Raw genomic sequence first — 24,600 nt, 5'->3', positions numbered from 1 at the left:
GCTAGGAGGCACCCAAATAATTGATTAAGCAAATGCAAGTCCATCCTGAAGGATGCGGAAGTTTTTTTTTTTTTTTGGAATGCATGATGTATAATGATTGACCACTGGATCCACCTCTCCCCATCGGCCATGTCCGTAATTGACGTGACTTCAAACTAATGCTTAAGTGCAAGGACGTTCCAATTGCCATACATGCATTCCTCGATTCCTCAGTCCCCATGTCCTTTCCTTGTTTCCTTTCCTTGCATCCTCCAATGGGAATAGCTGGGAGCAAGGAAAGGAAGCAGGGAGATGAAATAAGCAAATGGAAGGAGCCGACGTTGACAACGCATGATTGCGTCAATTTCACATATTTTTTACTCAAGCTTAGCCTTCCATACCAAAGGAAAAGAGACAAAGGAAGGAGAAAAAAACAAGCAACTGAAACGCCGTGGAAAACTGCTTCCTCCCAATCAGGAATGTCCCCCACACACAGGTGAGCACCCATTATTACCCTGAAACCATATAGAGCGCCATCTGTGGTGCATGAACTAAAAGTGCAGGTTAACCTTCCTCCAGTGTTCGGGTCAAATCTGGCCGATTTACAACTTTCCTGAATCATAAATATTGTGTTTTTCCATCTGATTGCCTCAAGACCTTATGCTTTCCTCCACACTAGGTATTTGAACATATATAATTGCTGATCACCACTTTCATTGAATTTTGAGTGGTTTAGTCAACTTTGTCACACCTGTGGTGTTCCGAGTCTAAAATGACCACCATAGGAAATGAATGCGTAAGATTATATTATGTTCATCCAGCAGATGGCAAACATCCCAGTACACACACCCACTCACCCCCACCCATCCTCCCCACACCATTAGTTGAAGACACCGTTTCACATCTTAAAAAGGTGTTAAACAAAATTTGGTGATGATTTATGGTTTTTGTGTTAATATGAGAGCTGTCAAAACAGACTATAATAAGGGGGGAAGCAATGAACACTGGAGAAAGTGCAATGGCTCTAACACTGATGTTGTTGTCCAATTATGATCACAGAACAGAACATGCTGGAAGCAAAATAGAGTTCTTCTAACCATACTTATTAACACATCACTGGCATTATTATGCACTCAATGCCCATGCCACTGCGTGTCTGAAAACGATGCTGTGAGCTGTGGAATACAGATACCAGGCGAAAACATTCAAGGGCTGTCAAGGTGTGAAAGACAACAACAGCCTGAAGAGACAATTACTGTAGTAGAGGGCGGTGCGTCTAATAATTTTTCAATATATCTACTATATAGATATATTCTTGCTAGCCAGGACAACAAAATTAAAATAAAACTAATCTACTATACTTTATGCTTACCAAAGTAAAAACTATAGGCTACAGTACCCTCAATAAAAAGCAACTTTTCCTGTAATTATACTTGCATACAATATACAATGATCATTGAAACTGTGCAACTGCTTCTGTGGAAAAAAACAGCAACACAACACCATGTTCAATTTTCTGTGCTTGCATTGTTTGCACACTGTAAGACATGAGTACTGTTTGTCAGCTGGTCAATCAGCTGTGTTGCTGTTATTGTAGGCACCCAGATAAAACCAGACATGTTTGTGTTTTTAGACTTTCGCATACTCAACTCAAATTGGAAAATTGGGATGGCAGGTATGCCATCCCGCCAAGTTACGCCTTGGCGGGGGCATGCCCCCATACCTATACAGCACCGAGAGTTTGGCACTTTTCAGGGTTCCCCACAGAAATAACCACAACAGCCACAGACACTCAGCCCTTAAAAACATTAAATTCTGTACATTCTGACCCCATTTCAACAGACAGAATTCATAAACAACTTCACATGTCCACACAATAAAGCCCCAAACTAAGGGGATTTTGCGTTTTCTCCTTCTTCTTCTTCTTCTTCTCTTTCTTCTTCTTCTTCTTCTTCTTCTTCTCATTCTTATTTTTCCTGCCGCCTATCCCACTAACAACATGTCTCCCCATTGGACATTTCACTGACACCAGCCAAATCTGCCCTACACGACCCAATCAAAAACGCGCATACACACGCAAAATACCCATACATTTTTATTCTGAAACATTTCTCGTTCAAACAGCTAGTCCGCCTGTGGCCTAGTGGGTAAGGTTACAGTCTTGGGAACATGGGGTCGTAGGTTCAAGCCCAGCTTGGAACACGTTTCTTTATCCTGCTTCAACCCTCACTAATAATTGTCTACTAGCCTACTTATCAATTATTGCTTTTGCACCATATTTACTCGCCGTTCACCGTTCAGTTATTAACCGGCTACAATATTGCTAAGCCACATGGATTCAACGGGAGCTCTTCTGTGCTTACTGGCCTGTGTTCTTTAAAACCACCGGCAGGTTTGCTAATGATATTTCACGCATTGCATAGCTATGGCATTAGCTAACGAAGTCACAGACTGGTAAACCTCACTCACTCACGGCCACCCATATGCATTTCATGACGCAAATGTATTTATTTTATTTAAAAGTTACACCAGTTCACCACTGTGCCATTTCTACTAACTATATTTCTTCACTTGGCTACCGTACAAAACCTTAATATCAGCAAACGCCACGTTTCTACATTCCTGTTACCTCGCCCTGTTCTCTATCTACCCACATACGCTACAAACAATTACTACTTATGTACATTCCGCAACTCCGCAAGTTGAACAGCTAATCCGTCTGTGGCCTAGTGGGTAAGGTTACAGGCTTGGGAACACAGGGTCGTATGTTCAAGCCCAGCTTGGAACCCGTTTCTTTAACTTGCTTCGACCCTCACTAATAATTGTCTACTACCTCTTAATTATTGCTTTTGCACCATATCTACCCGCCGTTCACCGTTCAGTTATTAACCGGCTACAATATTGCTAAGATATATGCATTATGACTTACCGTCTGTACGTTCAGTTATTGACCGACTACAATATTGCTAAGCCATATGGATTCAACGGAAGCTCTTCTGTGCTTACTGGCTTGTGTTCTTCTTTAAAACCACCGGCAGGTTCGCTAATTATATTTCACGCATTGCATAGCTATGGCATTAGCTAACGAAGTCACAGACTGGTAAACCTCACTCACTCACGGCCACCCATATGCATGTCATGACGCAAATGTATTCCTTTTATTTAAAACTTACACCAGTTCACCACTGTGCCATTTCTACTAACTATATTTCTTCACTTGGCTACCGTACAAAACCTTAATATCAGCAAACGCCACGTTTCTACATTCATGTTACCTCGCCCTGTTCTCTATCTAGCCACATAGGTTACACACAATTACTACGTATGTACGTTCTGCAACTCCGCATTAAAACATTACATTTAAAATCATGATTCACTCATAAGTATAACTACTACCACTGAACATGAGAAAAACACATTCGTGCAATAGATTACATTACAGGCAAATAATGTGTGCAATGTTATTTGACCCTCCACTTCAACAACCAACGTTCAATACCGACTGTTATATATACCATTTGATAAGGAATATTAGCTCGCTCATGGTCACTCCATTTACTTCGCACTATACTCCGTGATCATGTCAACCTTCACCTACATGCCCATTCTGCTAAAAACATATTGTTTCAACTACGGAATTTCGTAATTTCATTTTAATTTCTCTCACACTGTTGTTATTCTCTCATATGCAAAGCCTGCTGGGACATATGCGTCTGCTCCTATTCTCCACTATCATGTTTTCCGGTTCTAGTTTAGCAAAACGGCGAAGAGGATTCCTACCTGCAGATTAGCCTATCAAAATGCCTTATAAACCTTACAAACACTAAAAGTGCATCTCCACGAAATAACAGACAATGGAGCAGGACAGAAGGATAAACCTTACAAACACTAATAGTGCATCTCCACGAAATAACAGACAACGGAGCAGGACAGAAGGCTACACAAGTTGCGACCTAGGGAGTTATAATTCTACGGGCGTGTTGATTACTTTGTCAGTCAAGGCTCGTTGGATGGACGTCAAATCCGTGAGTACATACCATATTCCATCTGCGTTTCTGATGCGTTTACGCTTATGTCACTGCATCCTTTCTCACAGCCACTGTTTTACATATATAGCAAACCGAAACTGCTGAACGGTACACGCTCATCAGACTGTACAGATTCACACAACGATAGCCATAATCCACAACCGTTTCTTGCAGGGTCGCATTTCTCACTCTCATAATAAAACGCTTTGCAAAAAGAACTGATATCTCATAAAAAACACGTTTTCAACGTACAAAAATGCCAAGTTACTAAAAAGTATTGATATCAAAATGACGCCAAGTTACGATACTACAAACAATATAGGCTATCTTGCCTCACCGAAATGACATAAGATGTATCTCAAAGCAATGCTACCCAATATTTCCTCAGTTCTTTCAAGTCACTTGGCCCTGTGTATAAGCATGCACTACATGAACAGGCCAAATATATGTGTGGATGGCTCTCTCACAGTCAAGATTGATTGAATAGGTGTGTGTATGTCCAATTTGTATTGGTATGTAGGCCTATGTATTTCGCTGCCCAGGCTTTCTGTTGCGTGAATGATAGTATGTTTCTTGGTACAAGTGTGTTCGTGAATGTGAATGTAAGATGCTGCCAGGGAAATGTCCCCATGCGGATAAAGAAGTTCTCTATGTATGTATGTACAATATGTGTTTTACATGCAGTATTTATTGTACGTAGCAAATATACAATAACTTGCACATGTACTCAAATTCAGTTCAGAAGCAAGTATAAACATGTTTTCTGGAGAAATGTGCTTCCTGTCGTTGCTCAGCAGCAGTTCTGTACATTAATGAATTTATACATTAATTTCAATGTACAATGTTCAATGTGTTCCATGAGGCAATTCGAAATATTTATCTCTTTGATCTGACAGAAAGTTTGCATGACATTGTGAAATGGTAAGATTAGAAAACACAGGGCCAAGTGACTTGAAAGAACTGAGGAAATATTGGGTAGCATTGCTTTGAGATACATCTTATGTCATTTCGGTGAGGCAAGATAGCCTATATTGTTTGTAGTATCGTAACTTGGCGTCATTTTGATATCAATACTTTTTAGTAACTTGGCATTTTTGTACGTTGAAAACGTGTTTTTTATGAGATACATATTTACAATACATACTTTTTGTTTTTCAGACTCAAGTCACAACAGTCTTCAAAAAAATTCCAAGAGAAACAAGAGTTCCAATGGTTTCCATTTCTCTCTATCCCTAACTCCATTTTGAGTGAAAGACAGAGACACCTGAACATCACTGGACCACACCCAAAATACTTTATCAATTTTCCTGCCATGGACAATGTTGCCTGTAATTTTCAGGTTGTCAAGACAAAGAGTTCTCTCCACTTCCTGTTCAGTAAATTTCCACTGACTGGCTTTGGTAAAGGTGGTAATCATAGTGAAGCGATGGGGAGTGGAGAGGAGGATGAGCAAGTTTCCATCATGAGGAAATACAGACAGGAGGTATAACGTGTTTGTGCACATGTTTCGTTGTTCATATTAACAGACACCACTGTTGTTGTACAAAACCGATTTAATAAAAATGGAAAAAGGAGAAAAAGAAAATAGCATTACGATTACATTTGGGTAGCATTACGATTACATTTGGGGCCAAAACCTTGACTCTGTATGGGTGGGACTGTGAGAATTTCTCTTTCTGAAAAGAGATTTGATTAACTAGCGTGACAAAAAAAAAAATACAAGCCTCGCACAATGTCGTATTACTCAATGATAAAAATACAGTGCTGATTTTTCCCATAAACGCCGGCGGAAACAGCTGGCCGTTCTTGACATCACAACTGCCACAGTCCGTGGAACTGGATGCTGCCAAACGTGAGAAGAACATTCTGGAAGCTTATCGGCCACCTTCCCAGAGGTAAATGTAGCCCGGATCCAGGAACGAACCTACCATCTAGTTCACATGAAATGACAATCGACAATATGAATGACTAGGCCTGGGAACATGTTCTTCCCTTCTGTTTTGCTTCGCACACCATCTCTTCCAGAAGCAATGACAGAGTTGTGTGACCATTTGTCACGACTGGACTTCCTCTCGCATTCTCGATTGCCGTTGTTGTTGTTGTTGATGTGGGACATGGTCGGGGAGGGGGGGAAAAAGTGCTTTTTGTCTTTGTTTGCAGTCCTAGGCTGCGCCAAAACAAAAGAAAATACAAGAAAGTTCACAAACAACCAAGATTTTATCAGTTCGTAAGCAGTTTGTTTCTGTCAAACCCAACCGCTGTAAATATCCTAACAGGACATCAGATAATAGTAAATAACGAAGGTTTCTTTTTCCCACCGTACCAAAAAAGGCGAACAATACTGAGAGCAGCCCGCGCCGCGCCGCTCCAGGAAGTATTGTGTGCGCGGCGTTTGGGAGCGGAGAGAGGGGTTTACAGCAGGTCACGGAGTGCAGGGAGAGGGAGAAGCCGCTCCGGCCAAGCGGCAGGACGCGCGAGGACTCCGCGCGGAGTAGCCGAGCGCTCTGGCGGGCGGGGGGGGGGGGGGGACCGCGGCGCTTCCGACCCGCGGAGCTGTTTACGGACGCCGCGCTCGCTCGCTGGTCGCGCTCGACCGGGTCTGCGGCTCCTGCGGGTCACTCAGGAGCCCCCTCCCGCTGCGCGCTCCTCAATGGTGTTTTTCAACACCGGCGCTTTGTTTGCCTCCTCCGCCAAAGCACAGACAGGGCCCGGCGACTCCACTGACTGCAGCACGCCCAAAAACCTCCACAGTCCAGTCTAGATATTAAAAATGAACAGCTAAAACCTTCCTTTCAAATGCATTATTTAAGTATCGAATGCAACTAGAGCTTCGAAACAATTCAAACACAGTGCATGAATGCACACGCGCGCAGATACAAAGCAAAAGACCTTGCAAAGGACCACAGAATTAAATTCATAGGCAGCCATGTATCACAGCAAAAAATGACAGAAGGCAGTAAATGGGTACTGAGGCGACCCTGGGCAGGAGGAACGGGTCGCGAAAGGGTTAAAACCGGAGAAGATCCTCCCCAGGTCGCGTGGCAGTGGCGTCAGTCTGAGACTGAAGTTTAGTCGTATAAACACTCCCTGCGCGGAGCTGCGGCCCGTTTGCTTAGCAACCACGCCGAACGGACCGGTTCCGCGGCGCGGGTCGGCACGTGTCGATGCGGCAGACGGACACGGGTTCGGGGGAGAAACGTTCGCAAAAAAATCGTCCGTTAGTCCAGAGAGCATGCTGGGATGATTTACGGGCCAGCCTGCTCTCCCGGGGACCTCATGAATCACCCTCCTGTCAGGCTCGTGAGTCACGGGGGGGGGGGTTTGGGAGGGGGGGAGGGGGGTTGAGCGCAGGGCACACGCCCCCTTATGTAAGACAATGTTATTTGTTCAGCTCTCCGCCGAGCCCTTTAACACCCTTTGTGAGAAAAGCAGAATGTGCTGAGAAACTGCCTTTTCCCTGAATGGTGTGAAAGCGACGGAGAGAGAGAGAGAGGGGGGACAGAGGAAGGTGGAGAGCCAGAGGTCAAGTATGGCCGGACTGGATGAATGGCGGTGAAGAGGCCGCTAAGTGGGGAGGAAACAGGTGCCTGCACTTGTTTGGCGCGGAGGCGGGGCTCGGCGGGGTCGAGCGCGCCGCTGGACGGCGGGACCCGGCGCTGGAGGCCTCCTTCCTGAGACGAGCGCGTTCCCGCGAGCGGTCAGAGAAGAGCTCTCGCCAAACGCTCGGCTCAGTCCTCCAACAGCGCACGGCGTCATCCATCCGTCAAACAAATGGATGAAATGGATAAAATATTTACGGCACCATCTTCGCTGCGAGTTCTGTTCCAGGCCCAGGCCCAGGCCTCGCCCCTTTTACTGCCAGCGGCCACTTACAGAGCCTGCTCTCCCCAGCCTTTACCAATCTATCACCCCGACAATAAAGCAGGGAAGAAACACGGCCAGAGGAACCCCAGTCAGAGCGCTTACACATCAGATGTGTGTGGCGCGGACGAGAGGGCGACGGCTGAAGGGACTACGGTCATAAAGATGGTGTAAAGCAAAATACAGAATTTCACAGTAAGACCACAAAGTTCCAACATGCCGGCGGTAGCGTGATGGTGTGGGGATGCTGTGCTGCTTTGGGACCTGGACGAACTTGCCATTTTTTGAAGGAACCATGAATTCTGCTCTGTACCAGAAAATTCTTAAGGAGAATGTCCGGTCATCTGTCTGTGAGCTGAAGCTGAGGCTTAATTGGGTTAGGCAGCTAGAGAATGATCCAAAACACAAAAGTAAGTCCACGTCAGAATGGCTGATAAGAAACTAAATTAAAGTTTTGGATTGGCCTAATCAATGTCTCGACTTGAACCCAATAGAGATGCTGTGGCAGGACCTGAAACGAGCAGTTCATGCTCAAAAACCTACCAACTTGTCTGATTTAAAGCAGTTCTGAAATGTACAGTGGGCTACAATTCCTCCACAGCGGTCTGAAAGACCAATATCACATTATAGGAAGCGTTTCATTGCAGTCATTGCAGCTAATGTTGGTGCAACCAGTTAAGTTCAAGAGGACAATTACTTTTTCACACGGGTGATAATGGGTGTTTCATAACATCTTTCATTAAATAAATCAAATAGTTTTAAAAATGTCCTTTCTGTTTACCCGGGTTCCTTTTGTCTAATGTTACATTTTGTCTAAAGATCCGAAATCATTCAGTGTGACGCATATGCAGTAACAGAGGGAAATCAGGAAGATCAGGAAGGGGGCAAATACTTCTCCACGGCTCTGTGTATGGATCCTACTGTAAACAAATGGCCACAGTCAGCAAAGTACTTGATGTGCCAAGACCGGAGGCCCTGCTATCAGACCTCCTACACATGGACCGCGGGGTGGGGGTGGGGTGCGGGGGGGAATCAGAGGGGGGGGCCATGGGAAAAAAAAAAAGAAAAAAAGAAAAAAGCTTCGTCTTCAGAATGGCTGCTGTTGCGAGATACGCGGTCGTATCGCGGGTGCCAGCGGTCGCGGTCGCGTCGAACACGTCGTTCCCCCAGCCCGAGCAGCGCTCCGGTGCTGCCGCTCCCCTCCGTCGCTGCCTCTCGCTGCCGAAAGGGTCCACCGAAGCGCTCAGCGCGCCGCCGGCTCTGCCGGACCGGCTCCGTCCGCTGGGACGCTGAACCACACCGACCCGCGCGCGGCTCCTCCCGGCAGTAAACAATAAAGGAGCGAACGAAATGCGTCAGAACGAGGCGCTCGCTCTCCCCTCTCTGACCCGCCGCGTTTTCGTGCGTAACCCCCCGTCCTGTCTAAAAAACCGCAAGGGTTACCTGCGCACGTCGATACGTTTCCGCCGGCGTTTTAAAAACAATATTGTTCCCCCTCTCGGATTTGGAACGGCAAATTGTTTTGCTGGAGCAGCATGAGTCACCCTGCGGTTCAGCAGCGGAGCTCACAGAGAGAGCGAGAGAGAGGAGGGCACGTGGGCCGTTTGAGGCACGTGGGGTGCTCAGTGTACGGGGGGGGGGGGGGGTCTTGGGGAGGGGCTCCAGCGATACACAGTGGTCTCAAACCGATAACAAACTGCGGGATCCATCCCCACACTCGAACAGGGTCCCCCCTCAGAAGCCCCCTAAACCGGCTTTTAATTTGTTTGGTAATTTTATGACATGTGTTTGTCACAAAGCTGCCTGATCCCTTTGTGCAAGCAAAGATTTAAAAAAATTACCAGAGCTCAAAAATATATGCAACAGTCCGCAAGCACTGAGACATTAGGCTCCATGGTGCAACACAATACATTCTTTATCTGCTTATTCCAACTGCCCCCTTGAGCTCCTATTAATAACTTCTTACATCACGTAAGATAATCCCTAAATAAAGTGAATTGTTATTTGTTATTTGGGGCACAAGGACTGACGTAGATCATTTGGGGCATGTTTTGCTGCCTGGTTACAGCCGAAAAGCTCCTCTTCTCTGCTACAGACCGCGACAGACCCTGCGCTTCACTGACCTCCGCTGTCAGTCGGACGGGCCCCGGGAGACAAACAGGCGAGGGGACGACGAGCGACGAACGTCCCGCATCCCGGCGCCGTCACCGGGCTGCCGTCGTCCTGACGACAGGGGTGCGGCCACGCCCTCTTCTCCCGCCTCCCGCTCTGTTCACCTGCGCGGTGAAGGTCATCCGCTGTGCTGCGCGCATGTGCGTGCGCTGACTGCAGAGACGATTCATAACGCGCACCCCCGCCCCCACCCCCCACGCCCCGCCCCCCTTATGCGGCAACGTTCGCCTCCGCCTCCCCCCTGGTCCCACCTCCTGAAGGGCAGAATTAAAGCTGCATGAGTTTTACACACCACAGCCCCGCTCCCTCTGTTACATAACACTGCAGCAGCGAGCTGGCCGGCCCGTCTGCGTGCTGCGCTCACTGCGAGAGAGCGAGGGAGGGAGGGAGAGAGAGAGAGAGGGAGAGAGGGAGAGGAGAGGGAGAGAGGGGAGAGAGAGAGGGAGAGAGAGGGAGAGGGAGAGAGAGAGACAGAAAGAGAGTGAGGGAGAGGGAGAGAGGAGAGAGGAGAGAGAGAGAGAGAGGAGAGGGAGAAGGAGAGAGAGAGAGAGAGAGGAGAGAGAGAGAGGAGGGAGGGAGAAGAGAGAGAGAGAGAGAGAGAGAGAGAGGGAGGGGAGGAGAGAGAGAGAGAGAGAGAGAGAGAGAGAGGGGGGGAGACAGAGAGAGAGAGAGGAGAGAGGGGGAGGGAGGGTGAAATCACTGTACTTAGTGGAGGGGGGGGGGGTTGTTATCTAACACTAAGCAAAAATGTGATTAACAAATTACACAAAATGCTGCACCCACCACAGCAGTGAAGCTGCCTTTACGCAAAAGAGGAAGCTTAATCCACAGATCACAACACTCAGTCCTGTATGTTTGGTAAGCGCACCATTCGCGAAACGCTCTGTTGTATGGCACGTTTGTAAAAATGATGCATCATCACTTCGCTGTATTGACATCAAACAGCCGAACTTGAAAACGGGGCTCCTAAATCAGGGCCAGTGTATGTTTCGTTTAGTTTAAAGTTCAGGCGAAACTGCTCCATTTACAAACAAAAGGCCGAATGGCAAAACAGTGACCGTTCTTGGTGGCTGAAGAATACTTCAGAATGTTTGACTTGCAAGCTGGTCAACTTCATTCGGAGACAGCACAAAGAGCAGCACGAAGGAAGCGACCATTAACGGTCAGAAGTCACTGTGAGCACTTAAAAAAAACAACAACCCCCACCTCAAAATAAGCTAACTTTTGAGCAGCTGTGAAGCACAATCAACATATTTGCTGCGTTATTCATGGTGCGCCAGTTGGGCCTTTGACCTCGTACCTTTCTGGAATTTAAATTGAAGCTTTGGGAGTAAAAAAACAAAACAAAACAAATTTGGGTAAAACCCCAGCGCTGTACTACATAATTGTATCTACGCAGACCACGGGAAATGGGGGCAGCAGGGTGAGGGGAAAGAGTTGGCCGGGAGGCTGCCCTGCCTCTCTCACCACGAGGGGCCCCTATCCTGAGGCCTGTGCTCGCTGACCGCTGACCGCTCACTGACCGCCAGCCACTCTGACGCAGGACAGGCTGTGAGGCCTGCACTCGCTGACCAGTGACCGCTCTGACGCAGGACAGGCTGTGAGGCCTGCACTCACTGACCGCTCACTGACCGCTCTCTGACCGCCAGCCACTCTGACGCAGGACAGGCTCTGAGGCCTGCACTCATTGACCGCTCGCTGACCACCGGTCACTCTGACGCAGGACAAGGAGGCCTGAGCGAGTTTCTGCCAGGTCGGGGACAGTGCCGTACCCATGAGGCACAGCCTGCTGCACAACGGGAACAGCCCGTCGCACATCTTCTGCTAACCCCCGTCCCTGACGCTTTCTGGCCTGCTGCAGACGTCCACCCACGTCTCGGACGGCCGTCGGCTCAGAAGCTTCCGGAAACGCCCCGGAATGTGACCTCAGATCAAAAAGCTCACGGAAATGAGCTTGTGTGAAGTAAAGCGCGATTCGGCTTAGCATAAATATTTGAGCGCCGAGTAAATATTAAATTTGTGGACGTGCGGCTATAATTTTATTCACGGGGCGGGACGTTCTCGGAAACGTCGCTTGGCGAGGAGCCGCGGTCGCACTCAGAGTTACGAGCGGCTCGCGCCCGCCGTCCTGCGCAGCGCTCTCAGGCGCAGTGAGCCGAGGGGACGGGCAGCTCCGCTCGCCGCCTCGTGCCGCGGTTTCCTGGAAGCCACGGACGCTGGCGCATTACTCATCCCGCAGCGCCAGCCTGATGGAGCGCGGGGGGGGGGCGAGGAAGCGCAGTGCGCTAAAAGCTAGCGCTCATCCACGGGGCAGCCCAGGGGGGGCCTCTAGCCACGACGCGCAAGCGAGCGCAGACACCCGGTCTTTGGCAGGGTTTCGCTCACGCGCGCGCTTTTACGGAGGCTCGGACACGGCACGGACGGAGGAGAAAGCAGAGGGGGGTAGGGAAAAGGAAGGACGTCTTTTGACTGCAGAGATCGCTCGGCGAGACGCACACTCAGACAGAACACTCTCTCAGGATCGCGGCAAGGGCCTGCCGGTTTATCGCCTCCATTTATGGTGATGTGATTTGCGATAAAGACAGCTTAAAATAACGAGCTTGCGCAAACTGAAGTCTTATTGTGAAATACCACCAGAAAAGCAAATAATAATATTCTAAAGGCAAGATGCAGAGGACTGAATAATTGGTGCAAGTGCCCATAAATGCACAGCAGGAAGTGGTAAACGGTCCTTCATCAGTTCTAAAAGGAAAACAATACGGTTTCTGTGATATTTCACGTACATGTACGTCCCAACCAGAACAACGCAAAACACTGAAATTTTTACCCCAGCTCCCATGTCATACTGTGGCCAAAGCCATCAAATAATCAGCCATGCCTTTTCAGAGTGGGCACACATCTCCAAAATGTGCAGGACAGCACAGCTCTGCAGTCAGGCATATTTCAATCCTTTATGTGTCTTCTTTTTAGTTCCCTGAACTGGTTCTATTCCCTGCTCAGCCCCTCCCTGCTCAGCCCCCCCATGCCCCCCCCCCCCCCCAAACAACAGCCAATGGCCTGATGGGCTGAGCATATAGTGGATGCCGCAGTCCTATATCCTGATCATGAAAAACGGGAGAAATGTGCCGATTCGTGCATTCCTGCCATACTGACCGAACTTTGCAGTTTCCATTGTTTTGTTTTTGTTTTTTTTTGCACTGGAGATAAATAGTTTACATTTCTGGCGTCCCTATCTATGGTCGGAAACACCGTTTACCAGCAGGGATTAGCTGACATTACAGTTCAGCCACGCATCCGATACTCAATCCCATTATACAAAATGTTCGCTTCAAACCGATAAAACTATTTTGATACAAACAGTGGGATAAGCACACTAGTACTGCCCAGTTGTTTTCCTGCACTCACTGTGCCTGCCAACAGTTTATGCTGGTGTTAATCAGTTATGCAGCTGCATCAGAAGCACAGGTGTTCTGATAAAGCAAGTAAGGACAATGCGGGGTACAAGTCCTGCTTAGAACAGATGCTATCAGACCTGAGCTTTTCAAAAACAATGAACTAGACGTCCAAGTAAAAAGCTAGCTTAAAAGCACTGCAAGGTCATGCATTCGAACTTGAAAAAAAATCTGAGAACTCAAAACTACAATTTAAAAACACTTTTTTTTTTAAACTGCCATTTTGGTCTAAGCCTCAGGGTCCAATTACCATTCACAGCATAAACCATCCATCTATCCATCATCTATACCGCTTATCCTGGTCAGGTTTGCAGGGGGTGCTGGAGCCTATCCCAGCGTGCATTGGGTGAATGGCAGGAATACACCCAGGACAGGTCGCCGATCTGTCAGCACAAACTAGGAAAGCATTTTTACATATGACATGTGGCAACTAACGCGTGGACAGGGGGATCGGGCAATATCGGAGGACAGCCCTGCTTCTCCCGTTTCCTCAAGGTCCTGCGAGCGGCACAGCAGAGGGCATAAACCACAGGACACGAGCGCCGCGAGGATTAAAAAGCCCGCGTGCAAGCTGCTGTTCAGCATGGGAAACACAAGCTCATTATAGCCACTGTGCATAAGCGCTTTAATCAGATACCATTCAGCTGAGCCTAAAGGCAGAGAGGACGAAGTGCTAATCCCACAGCACCTTTTCCATTAGTTTACATAACTGCCATAGGGCACTGGCGGAGGGACAAGGACAGCAAGGAAACACTGTTGCCGTGAGCAAAAAAAATATAAACACACAGACACACACACACACATATACGCACACACAAACAACTCTAATAAATGAAACCTAAACAGAACAAAAAATACTTTGTCAATGTGCCGTTTAAAACCTCAACCCGTGGTCAGTTACTTCCACGTGACCGCGTAAGTTCCCACGTGGAAGTGTGAGAAGTGTTCCTCGGGCACGGGAAAGGGCTCGACACAGCTAAGGTGCCAAGGAAAAAATTCACAAGGGAAAAAATAAGCATTCTGCAAAGCTTCAAAAAGTGGGCCTACCCTTTATTCCCATTCTTCCATCCCTTCTCAAAACACCAGCGGCCCCGTACAAAAACAAGCGGAAGCGCGTAAACAGTGCTCCGACAGGCACGTCTGCGCAGGGGGTCCCCGCAAGGACGAGGCCTTCTGAGAAAACAAACCCACGCTGACCGGCTTCAAGGCCGCGAGGGAGAAGCCGGCGTGCGATTGCCCGTGAGAGCCGAGCCCCAAACAGGTGCGACGAGTGGCTTTCCGAAGCTTATCGCGAGTTTATCATGAGTGAGATTTCGTGCATTGCAAAATCTGTGCAAAACACCCCAAGGTGTTTGCAGTCTTTGCAGACACAATGAGACACAAAGTAGGATGACCAAGCATATTTTCATTTGTAAAATAAAAATAGGCTTGAAATAAAATCTTGTGGTCAAAATCCAAAAGATTCTCACACAACAGGTGCGGTACAAGATCCAGATATTAAATTCAAAAGAATTAGCCTAACCATTTTTAAAAATTTTTTTATCATACTTCACTCACACATACTGTGTTATCTGTGTCAAATGTAAATTATACTGCTACTCAAAAAAACAGCTGGCTACAGGCTAATGAACAGGCCAAAATCATACAGACAGAAGTGCTCTTCAGCAATAGATTACTTTAGGAGCATTTAAACAGCACGTGGGTGGTGGCAGCCCAATTCCCATTCTTCCAATTAAACAAAACATCATCGCTTGCAGTCAAAGTTAAGCAAAACAACCTGTGAATTTCTGTTCAGCAAATATTTAAAGTTTTTTTTTTTTTTTGGCTGACACACTTTGGAAACATTTTCAAAATCCTTTTGCTTCACAAAGAAAACACAGATTTAGGCAACGATACTGCAGCACAAACACCACCATTTCCCAGAGCCACTATTGTTCCAGCCCGCACAGCAACAATGGAAAGTCATTCAGGAGATAATAAAGGTTGCTTGTGAAATGAAATGCAACAATTTCACAATAACGAGGCTCGCATTTTGCTATCCTGTTGAGTCACTTGCAATTGTAGCAAACCCTGAAACACACACAGAGACACAGTGACACACACACACACACACACACTTTTGGGGCATCATTAAACCTCCGTAAACCTCTCCGGACCAGACAAGACTGCAGCCTGGGGCTGCCTTTTACCAGGAGTTATAGAGACCACTGCAGAAACAGGAGTAGCTGGGTCTTGTTTACGAGATCAGTGAAAATCAATGGTCAGGAGTCACTGAACATAAATGAAGAAAATTAAAAGAAAAACTCACTGAAAACGCTCGAAAAAACCTACTAATGGGCTCCTTCTGTTTTAGTACGTTTAAAAAAAAAATCAAATTTGCAATATTAAGGTTAAACGTTTGGAACAAAAGAAACCTGAAATCTGAAGGGGTACAATAACCTTTGTTTTGGAGAGGGTGTTTGACCGGCACAGCTCTCGGTCCCAAGTGCCAATGAAACGTGGGGATACCTGGCTCTCCAGTCCATCTCAGTGCTCAGTTTAGCACCATTTCAAGGTAACGTGGCAGGAGGAGCTAACATTTGGATTCAGCAGGCACACGTTCACCTTCCAGCCTCACCGTCTGGGCCCGTGAGCAGCAGGCCTATTTGCAGGCAGGACCAAGTGGAAAACTCCTTTAATGATTTAATGCTGATTAAGGCCGTACCGGAGATGCGTTCTGAGCGTTAGCGCGCGCCCTTAGCCACCGTTTCGACCGCGGTCCTGTTCGGGAGACGTTCCGTTTCGTTTCGCGCCTGGTGGTGACGCCGTGGGGTCAGGGTGGTCTCGCGGGCCGGCCAGGAGAACAGCGCCGCTCGCCCAGGCTGTGCAAACGCCGCTTCGTCTGTTGAGGGCTAAACAGAGCAGTCTGCGACAGCGTGTGTGCGCGGTTTCCACGCCGCCGCTCATGACAGGGCCTTTCACTGGGGAACCGGCTGCCGGTGTTTGTGGATGAGGGAAACGCCTGGTCGCGCTCTTTGTAGAATTGCAAGAAAGACACGAACATCAAAACAATGCAGATGACGTAGAAAATGCAGATGATGTAGCAAATGGCTGTTTAATTTGAATTATTTGATATCCTCTACCCCCTACTTCAGTCCAACTCCCCCACACCTTGTTTCTTCACCCCCAATGTCTGATTACCTCCCCCCCCCCTTCCCTGTGATGTGTAAGATAACCATTTGGCCCTTTGTTTCCTTGAAGGAACAGGGTATAAGTATTCACTGTCTCCGTCATTTGTTGGTTCTTTGTTTATCTGTACTTGGGTAACAGACCCACTAGTTCCTTTGCTACATTAAAACTACCTATTTTGAAACGAAGACGTGCCTGCATTTATTTTTCTACTTACAAAAGTACGGCGGAATAAATTGAACTCTTAAAAATTCCACAGGTTGAAGCATTTGTAACTGGACACAATTTAGGCTAATTACTTGAGTACTTGAATAAACACTAGGACATCTTGTCTTCATTTAGAGAAAATTAGCTTAACGTTTTAGAGAAAATTGTAAAATGTTCCAACCCAAGTTTTTACTACCTCGTTATTGAGCACAAAAGCCAATCGCAAGCGTTACGCAACTCTGTGTGCTGTATCTTCATGTTGGAAACTTCAATAGGTACACAGCTCAAGGGGAGCAAAGTTAGCATTTAACAAAAGTGAAATGGAACAGATTTCTCCTACAGTACATTCATAAAGCACTTGTAAGTGCCTGTGATCCAAGTACCTCAGCAGCACAGACGATCACCCATCCTAATAAGAATAAACTGGTCGTGACGGCAGTACAGGCCAGCGTACCAGTCAGAAGACTTTCCTCCATGGTTCTGCTGACCTTGGGAGCAGCTACCTACATCAACAATGTGCTGCATGACTGTGACCGGCTCAAACTACCGTACTGTACCATGAAAACACTATCGAGGCCTGTCTCTGGCTTGGCATTAGGAGCTGACCTTTTTTACGCCGGTTTTCAAAGGCTGCAGCTGCTCATGAACGCACAGCAACTCACTTGTTTCTTAGGACAGATGCTTGCTCAAAACAGGCTAACAGGCAAATAAATAACAGCGAGACATCACTGAACCGCAGTGATATCTCAGGTATGACACGGCCAAAGGGGGCAGCAGCAAGAACCTGCAGCACACAGGAAGGGTCCCCCGCTTTTCAACATGAGGCCAGCACCACTGACCCTCTTCAGTGAGTCACAGTCAAAGTCATCAAAATATCGTTTTACACCCAGGGTGTATTTTTACTCCAGCTGGCGACTCCAGCCAAGCTGTGGGAGAATTCCCGCCCAGGCACAACGAAGAAGGCGCTTGGCGTTTGTTGCGCAACCGCATGAGAGCGGAAATCGGCGAGAGGGTTTTTGCGCCGGCAAGGTTGTGTAAGCGATGTAAGCTACATGATCCTGCATGAGTGCAATCCTGGTGGGGAGCCCAGACTTAGGGGGGGCGGTGAGCAGTCCCGCACCTTTTCCCGCGTAGCGCGCATTAATGCACCCATTATGCCAGTACATTAACCGCCTCTGCAAATGCATTTGGAACATTAGACTCAGATTCCAGGAGCTATTCCATTTACACCATCCTATACTAGAGCCCTCTAGACAGAGGCATTAATCTTTCACTGTCTAAGAGTTAGAAATCTGGTTAATATGTTACATTTTCCCCTCCAAATGGTGAAAATCTTTTACATAATTAACCTGCCTTTATCCAAACCTTGCTCAAGTGTCTTCTGAAACTTCTGACAACATCCTCAGCATCTGGACATGAACATCAAAACAATGCAGGTGACGTAGAAAATGCAGATGATGTAGCAAATGACTATTTAATTTGAATTATTGGACCAATGGACTTTTTAAAGGGTTGTGTTGGAAAACATGGGAGCCACAGTTTACCCCTCTGAGGTGTCTCACATTGTAGTGGGCCAGTTGCAGATAACATTGATTTTTCACCACCACACCCAGTTAAATTGACCTTTTATCCCCTTTTTATCCACCTTTTATTTAAAACCAGTTAAGAGTTCAACCAATGCTATGAAGAATTATGGTCACTGGTGTCAAGTGCAGCACAGTGCTGTTTACTATCCAAAGACATGACAATATCATTTATCACAAGAGTTGCTGCTGTTATTGTGCTATGACCTTGCCTATAACCCAAGTTGCAATAAGTGGTTGTAAAAAGCTTTTCATCTCTTAAAAAAAAAACCTCAAAGCCGAGTTAGCTAATGATTCCAAGACTTTGGCCAAACAGAACAGTTATGAGGAAAACCAGGTGTTGAACCAGTTTTTAAATCCTGAAGTTCTCATAGGGAGCATGTTCAGGGTTAGGGTTATCGCAATGGAATTAAATGAGAGAAACAGTTATAGTCCAAGCTTAAGGTAGGGTCAAGGATGCGATAAGTTCTAAATCAGAGTAATATAGAAGAAAAACCTGTTCAAAAAAATGTTTGAAAATTTGTTTTGTAATAATAATGATACTGTATTTTCTGCCATTTCGGATACATGCAATTGGGCACGCAGTGGTCACTAATGTCTTGAGCAAAGACCGTACAGGCTGGGTATTTAAATGGCCTATTTGTCAATATAATATCAATCAGTGCCTATTTGGAAGGGATTTCTGTAATTTAGCCGTGTGGGTTTCAAGATCAACTCAGTAGATTTAATTCAAAGCAAGTTTCTTTTAGCCTGTTAGAATTTTTAGAGAGTCAGTCAAGATCAATCATCCATAACAACCAATTCAGATGAGGCATAAGTTGACATTAATTTTTCAATGTCTTCTAATGCCTCTCTAATTGCTGAGGGAGGGTGGTAAATAAAAATAATAGCAAAATGGGTGTTCTCCGCAATGCAAACGTCAAGAACAATATATTCAAATCTCTTAGACACTGAGACAGCAGCGAGTTCAGATACAGCAAAACAAACTTTTACAAATGTCAATACCCCTCCTCCTTTACATTTTTTAACTGACCTAAATAACTCATATCCATCAATGGGTGTGTCAGAATTTTACATTTTTGCAAGCCAGGTTTCAGAAAGGATGAAAATATCAGGGGAAGTGTCATTAATTGAAATATAAACAAAGTCCAACTTTGGGATTAGGCTCCTAATATTTAAGTGCAATTGTCTTGCAGTGATCCTAATTCCGACATAGGATTATAAGTAGCCTAGATGTTGACAAAATGTCAGAAGTTTGGGTATTTATTTGTAAAAGATTCTTTGCTGCCACGATGTTAGGCTTAAATGCCTGCCAAGGCACCAGGAATGACATTTACAACAGGCCTTTTGATGACCAACAGACTGGGAGATATAGAGGTATCACAAGTCATGAATAAATCACTGCTGTGTTTGCATTGAGATTTGTGTAGCTAACAGTCCCTACTGTACCTGCTGGGACCAGCACACTATTTAGTGGCAAAACTAAAATGACATCCTTGGGATTGAGAGTAAGATACTATGTAAATTTGAAAAATACTGCAATCAGAACATCACACAAGAAACTGTCCACAACATTCTTTCATCCTAGGAGCACCAACTCACCGCCATCATTTTCTGCACTCCATAATTTTAGATTTTTAGTCAAACAATTTCTCAGCTTTTATTAAAAGGTACTTTAAGACTTTTTTTGTTTCACCATGTAGAAATAACGGCACTCTTTATACATAGCCCCCCCCCACTCCCCCACTGTCTTGGACAAATGGCTTCACAGGTGTTTCTGATTAATCAGGTGTGTTCAATTGCTTCTTTACTGCAAGTATAAGAAAGCTTTCAATATCTAGTCTTGATTCTAGGCTTTTGATCGCCATTACAGTTTGTTATTGCCATTTGTCAGCGTAAGGACCAGGGTTTTACCAATGCCATAAGGCTGAGGAATATGGTGGGAAACAAAAAAACAAACAGAGGCCAAACTTTAGGCTGACCAAAATCAACATTTGGAACATCATTAAGAAGAAAAAGAGCACTGGTGAGCTCAGTAATTGCAGGGGGCCAGGTAATCTAAGAAAGAACTCAGCAATATATGATGGCCTAATCATGCTCTAATGGCTAACTTACCATTTCTTTATGTACCAAACTACATAATTCAGTTAAAAATGGAACTGGAAGTTTCATGAAACTTGAGAACTACTAGGCCTAATTGATCACTAGCTCTGGTGTGTTTAAAATGCATTTTCTGTAATTTGCATCCAAAACTTTGAGATGCAATGCTCTCCCACACTGTTCACGAAGAAGAGTTTTAAGCACCAAATGTTTTCATACCAGATTCTGGCCAGTTACAAAATAGGTAGGTACAGTAATCTAAAGGAACATCTGCCAATGCATTAAGTTCTTAAAACTGCAAACTCAACAAATATCAACAGACCAGATACTAAAATCAAGTTATACGTACCTCAGTCTTCACATACAGTAGGAGAGAGATAGGCTATATAAACTAATTTTTACACAACAAAACCTAAAATAAAAAGGCCCTTTCCCATAAAGTCAACCACAGGTCATCTCCATGATAATGGGCTAGTTTATGCAAGGTGGAAGCACCTGGTGGAGCACCAATGCAAATCTCACCGGGCGTGCTTACCTATTTGCAGCAATACGGGCGTGACCAGGGCCGTCTCCATGGCGTAGCAGAACTCCCGGCCGAACATGATGGCGCCGTGCATGACCCACTGGCGCAGGGGGATGCGGTCTATGGAGCCCTCGCTGACCGACTCGTCCTGGCTCTCCAGCTCGCGCCCGCCGCCGCCCGCTCTCTTAGCGGGCACCACCGCCACCTCCTGCACTTGCATAGTATCCGAGTTGCTGTTCTGGGGCGCCATGGTCGCTGGTGTGAGACCCCCGCTCTTCGGCTGGCGATAGGGAAACTGGTCTATCCTCCGGGGTTGCCCTCTCCTCTCCTCTCCTCTCCCCTTCTCTCGTCTCCTCTCCTCCTCTCTCACAAATTCAACAACTCTCTGGAATCCTTTCAGAGCGTGTATACATTCCTTGGGGTTGCTGGGAGGTGCTGAAGTGCTTGCCTTGGGGCGCGGAGAGGTTAGGGTGTGTATAAAAGTATGGCTTTGTCATGGGTCTCCTTTTTACTGTCTACTGCAATAAGTAAAAATCCATATCAATTGCCATTCAGTTAATACCAGTTTCATCATTTCGGAGGAGGAGGTTCTGAAGAGGGAGGGCAGGTGGTGGAGCGGAGGGAAGGCCACGCAGGTGGGAGCTCCTCGGTAAATCCCCATCGAGCGGCCGATTAATCTGCAGGCGCCACGCGGAGCACGGATGGGGGGGGGGAGAAGAGGGAGAGAGGGGAAAAGAAAAGAGAGAGAGAGAGGCAGTTAGCAGGTTCCACCACCAGCACAGGGAAACTGGGCTCATATTTCAGGCAGAAGGCAATCAGAAGCGTGGGCCAGTTGGGAGGGCTTCTCCGGTCATGCTCGCTACGCGCGCGGGATTGGTCCACACAGCCAGCCGTCGGTCCGCTGACGTTCAGCGGGCTTCCTGGAAGTCTCCACGCGGGGAATAATCCTTGATTCTCTATTTTAAGCCGCTCACAATATAATTAACACAGAGGGCCTTTGTGCATGACTGATCTTAGAACATTAAAAAAAGATTAACTGCTGCCAACTTCCCAACCAGCTGAGAATTGTTTAAGGTGGCCGTTTCGTAGGCTGCATTCCAAACTCAAGCACCGTGACTCACATGTGAACGGACAGGCCACATTTATCTCCGCACATGGAAGTAAATTCCATGTCCAGCAAAGCATGAATAATGTTGGCTTCAGTATCGGTGACAAAGGGGAGGCTTTTTCAATTCTGCTGTGAACAATGACCGGCATTAACATATTTCAGAGGATTGTGAACCCTTTGAAAGATTAGCCACGAATCAGCGCAAGAAAAACAGCATGTTTCGTTGCAAGATTTTTCCAGGAATAAAGGCTTTCAGCTTAATAATGCAGTATCAACAAGTTGAATAACTGCAACCCCAATTAGCTAAGCATCTAAAAACTGAAGGAGAATAAAAAACACAAATGTCACATTATTATGTGCTGATGTGACTCACAGTGGACAGGTCCCAGCGGCCCTCACTTGCACATTCAGTAGAAAACTTTCTTAAGAAGCTTTTATGGTTTCAGTGTCTTTTATAGGCTATATGCTGGCTCTTCTAATATCATCCTGACTCAGCAAATTTCTAAAAACTGAATAAAAAAATTTAAAAAAATCACAAAATTTATTGGAGACAGCGATGATAATGACATTCTGACATTTAAAGCCATGGGTCAGTTTTTCTTAAGGAGCATTACTGTTCAAAAACAGGAACTGCATAAAACATCAAAAAATTTCAATTGGTTGGTCTAAGGCAAGAACAAATCATTTTCATTGTGCGGATTAGAGTAGTCAGAAGCACTTATTTCTACATGAGACAGACATAGCTGAGAGGACGATAATGAAAATGTTCACATTTGGCCAGCTTGGTAGTCTTTTCACCTTCTAATGAGCCGTCTAGGGCACATTTTACAATGTGCTGCATTTAAAATAGGAGTAAGATATTTTACGATTTGCCCTTGTGAATACTTGAGTATGCTTCTTTAAAAAAAGAGGGTGACAATTAAGCTTCATAATAATTACACACTATGAAACAAAAAAATTAAACGAGCAGAATTCCCTCGCTAGCAAAAACGCTACTGCTAGGAGGCTAGCAAATTAAACGATTAATAAAATATGAAAAAAACTTTGACATTTCAGCATTTTAGCTAGGTTACTGACATAACACTGAAATGTCTCAGTGCTTGTGTAACATTTCTCACCTGACAATGATGAAAACATTAAAACCGGCGAGCTGCGCTGGGATATCAGTGGCTTCTGTACTGCTTCCAACAGCCAACTGAATAACCCAGCTGCAGCTCCTGGATTTACCTGCCGCTGCTCCATAGCACTCGAATGCCATTACAGGGCAGAGACGCATAATATAGCTACATAAAAACCTAGCACCACACAGGCGCACAACAGACACACAATGTGACTTTAGCAGTTTACTTATTTTTGTATATTGGTTGTGCCTTGTAGTTTTCGTTATACAAAAAATAATAATTTCCTATTTTTTTTCTCAATTTTTTCCAAGTGATTAAGAATCTGCTAGCAGAGTACTCAAACTGGAGTAAACTGTCCAGCCCCCTTTCAGATTGCTTAAAGCCATTCATTCACTGTATGTGAGAGTTCTCGGAAGCCATTTTGTTAGGGAGGCTGTTGACAAAAGTGGTTTCCGTGCAGAGTGGCCTACTTTCTACTGATTTCATGCTGCCATTTTATAACAGAGGGTGGCCTATTCGCTTCACTTCTATTGGTGACGTAGCAGTCTGAAACCAAAAGTGCGGATAGCATACCCCCAACCTAGAGTACCTTAAAAAATAACAAAGGAAAAATAACAGTCAGTATAACAAAGTAGTGTCCCTATGGAGGGATCTGTAGTGCAGCTGGGAACACACTAACTAACCGGAGCACTATACAATGAGCAGAGGGCAAAACGAGAGTCGAGGTTGCGAATGAGCAAATGGCCACATCACAAAATCCAATCAGAAAACAAAGCAGAGGGGCTAGAGACTCTTGCTTTGGCATTTGCATTTAGAGTCTGCTGCCATCATTTCTCAACATGAGGTCCAAAGAAAGGTCAATGCCAGTAAAGCAGGCCCTCATGAGGCTGAAAAATCGGAATAAATTGATCATAGATCACTGAGACACAGACAACCGATTTTGTACAGGGATGTTCTGATCTTACCTATGGCTCCGTACCAGCTTGTGATACCACCATATTTTAAGTACTGTACTCAATTTATGCCAATTGCCATGAATCTGAATGTGCCTTCACATAAACAAACACTATTCATATGAGCCACCATATGAGGCTAGTTGTTTATGGAATGAGTTTCCATCCACTACAAAATCTGCTGTGTGGAACTCAGTGGAATCCAAAAGCAGCCTTATGGCCACTTGCAACATTTGCAATGCTAGCGTTTTGCAAGTGCTTGTATTAACACAGCTTCTAATAATACAACGAATTTGACAAAGCATCTGAAGAAACACTACTCAAAGGAGTATGCAAACTTTTTGC

General features: G+C 45.8%; 1 protein-coding gene across 4 annotated transcripts in view; it reads right to left on the bottom strand.

The window, feature by feature from the left end:
* The window catches only part of LOC135261768 (solute carrier family 45 member 4), a 74,529-nt gene that overhangs the window by 21,053 nt on the left and 28,876 nt on the right, over positions 1-24,600 (bottom strand). For all 4 annotated transcript variants that reach the window (XM_064348376.1, XM_064348373.1, XM_064348374.1 and 1 more), the window contains one exon: positions 21,086-21,750. In XM_064348376.1, the coding sequence (XP_064204446.1) occupies positions 21,086-21,323 (238 nt within the window). In that variant the 5' untranslated portion in view covers positions 21,324-21,750. The remainder of the gene's footprint in view (positions 1-21,085; positions 21,751-24,600) is intronic.

Source organism: Anguilla rostrata, chromosome 8 (genome assembly GCF_018555375.3).
Source record: "Anguilla rostrata isolate EN2019 chromosome 8, ASM1855537v3, whole genome shotgun sequence".
Taxonomy (NCBI): Eukaryota; Metazoa; Chordata; class Actinopteri; order Anguilliformes; family Anguillidae; genus Anguilla; species Anguilla rostrata.
Note: the sequence above shows the minus strand (reverse complement) of the source record. Positions and strands in the feature narration are given on the sequence as shown.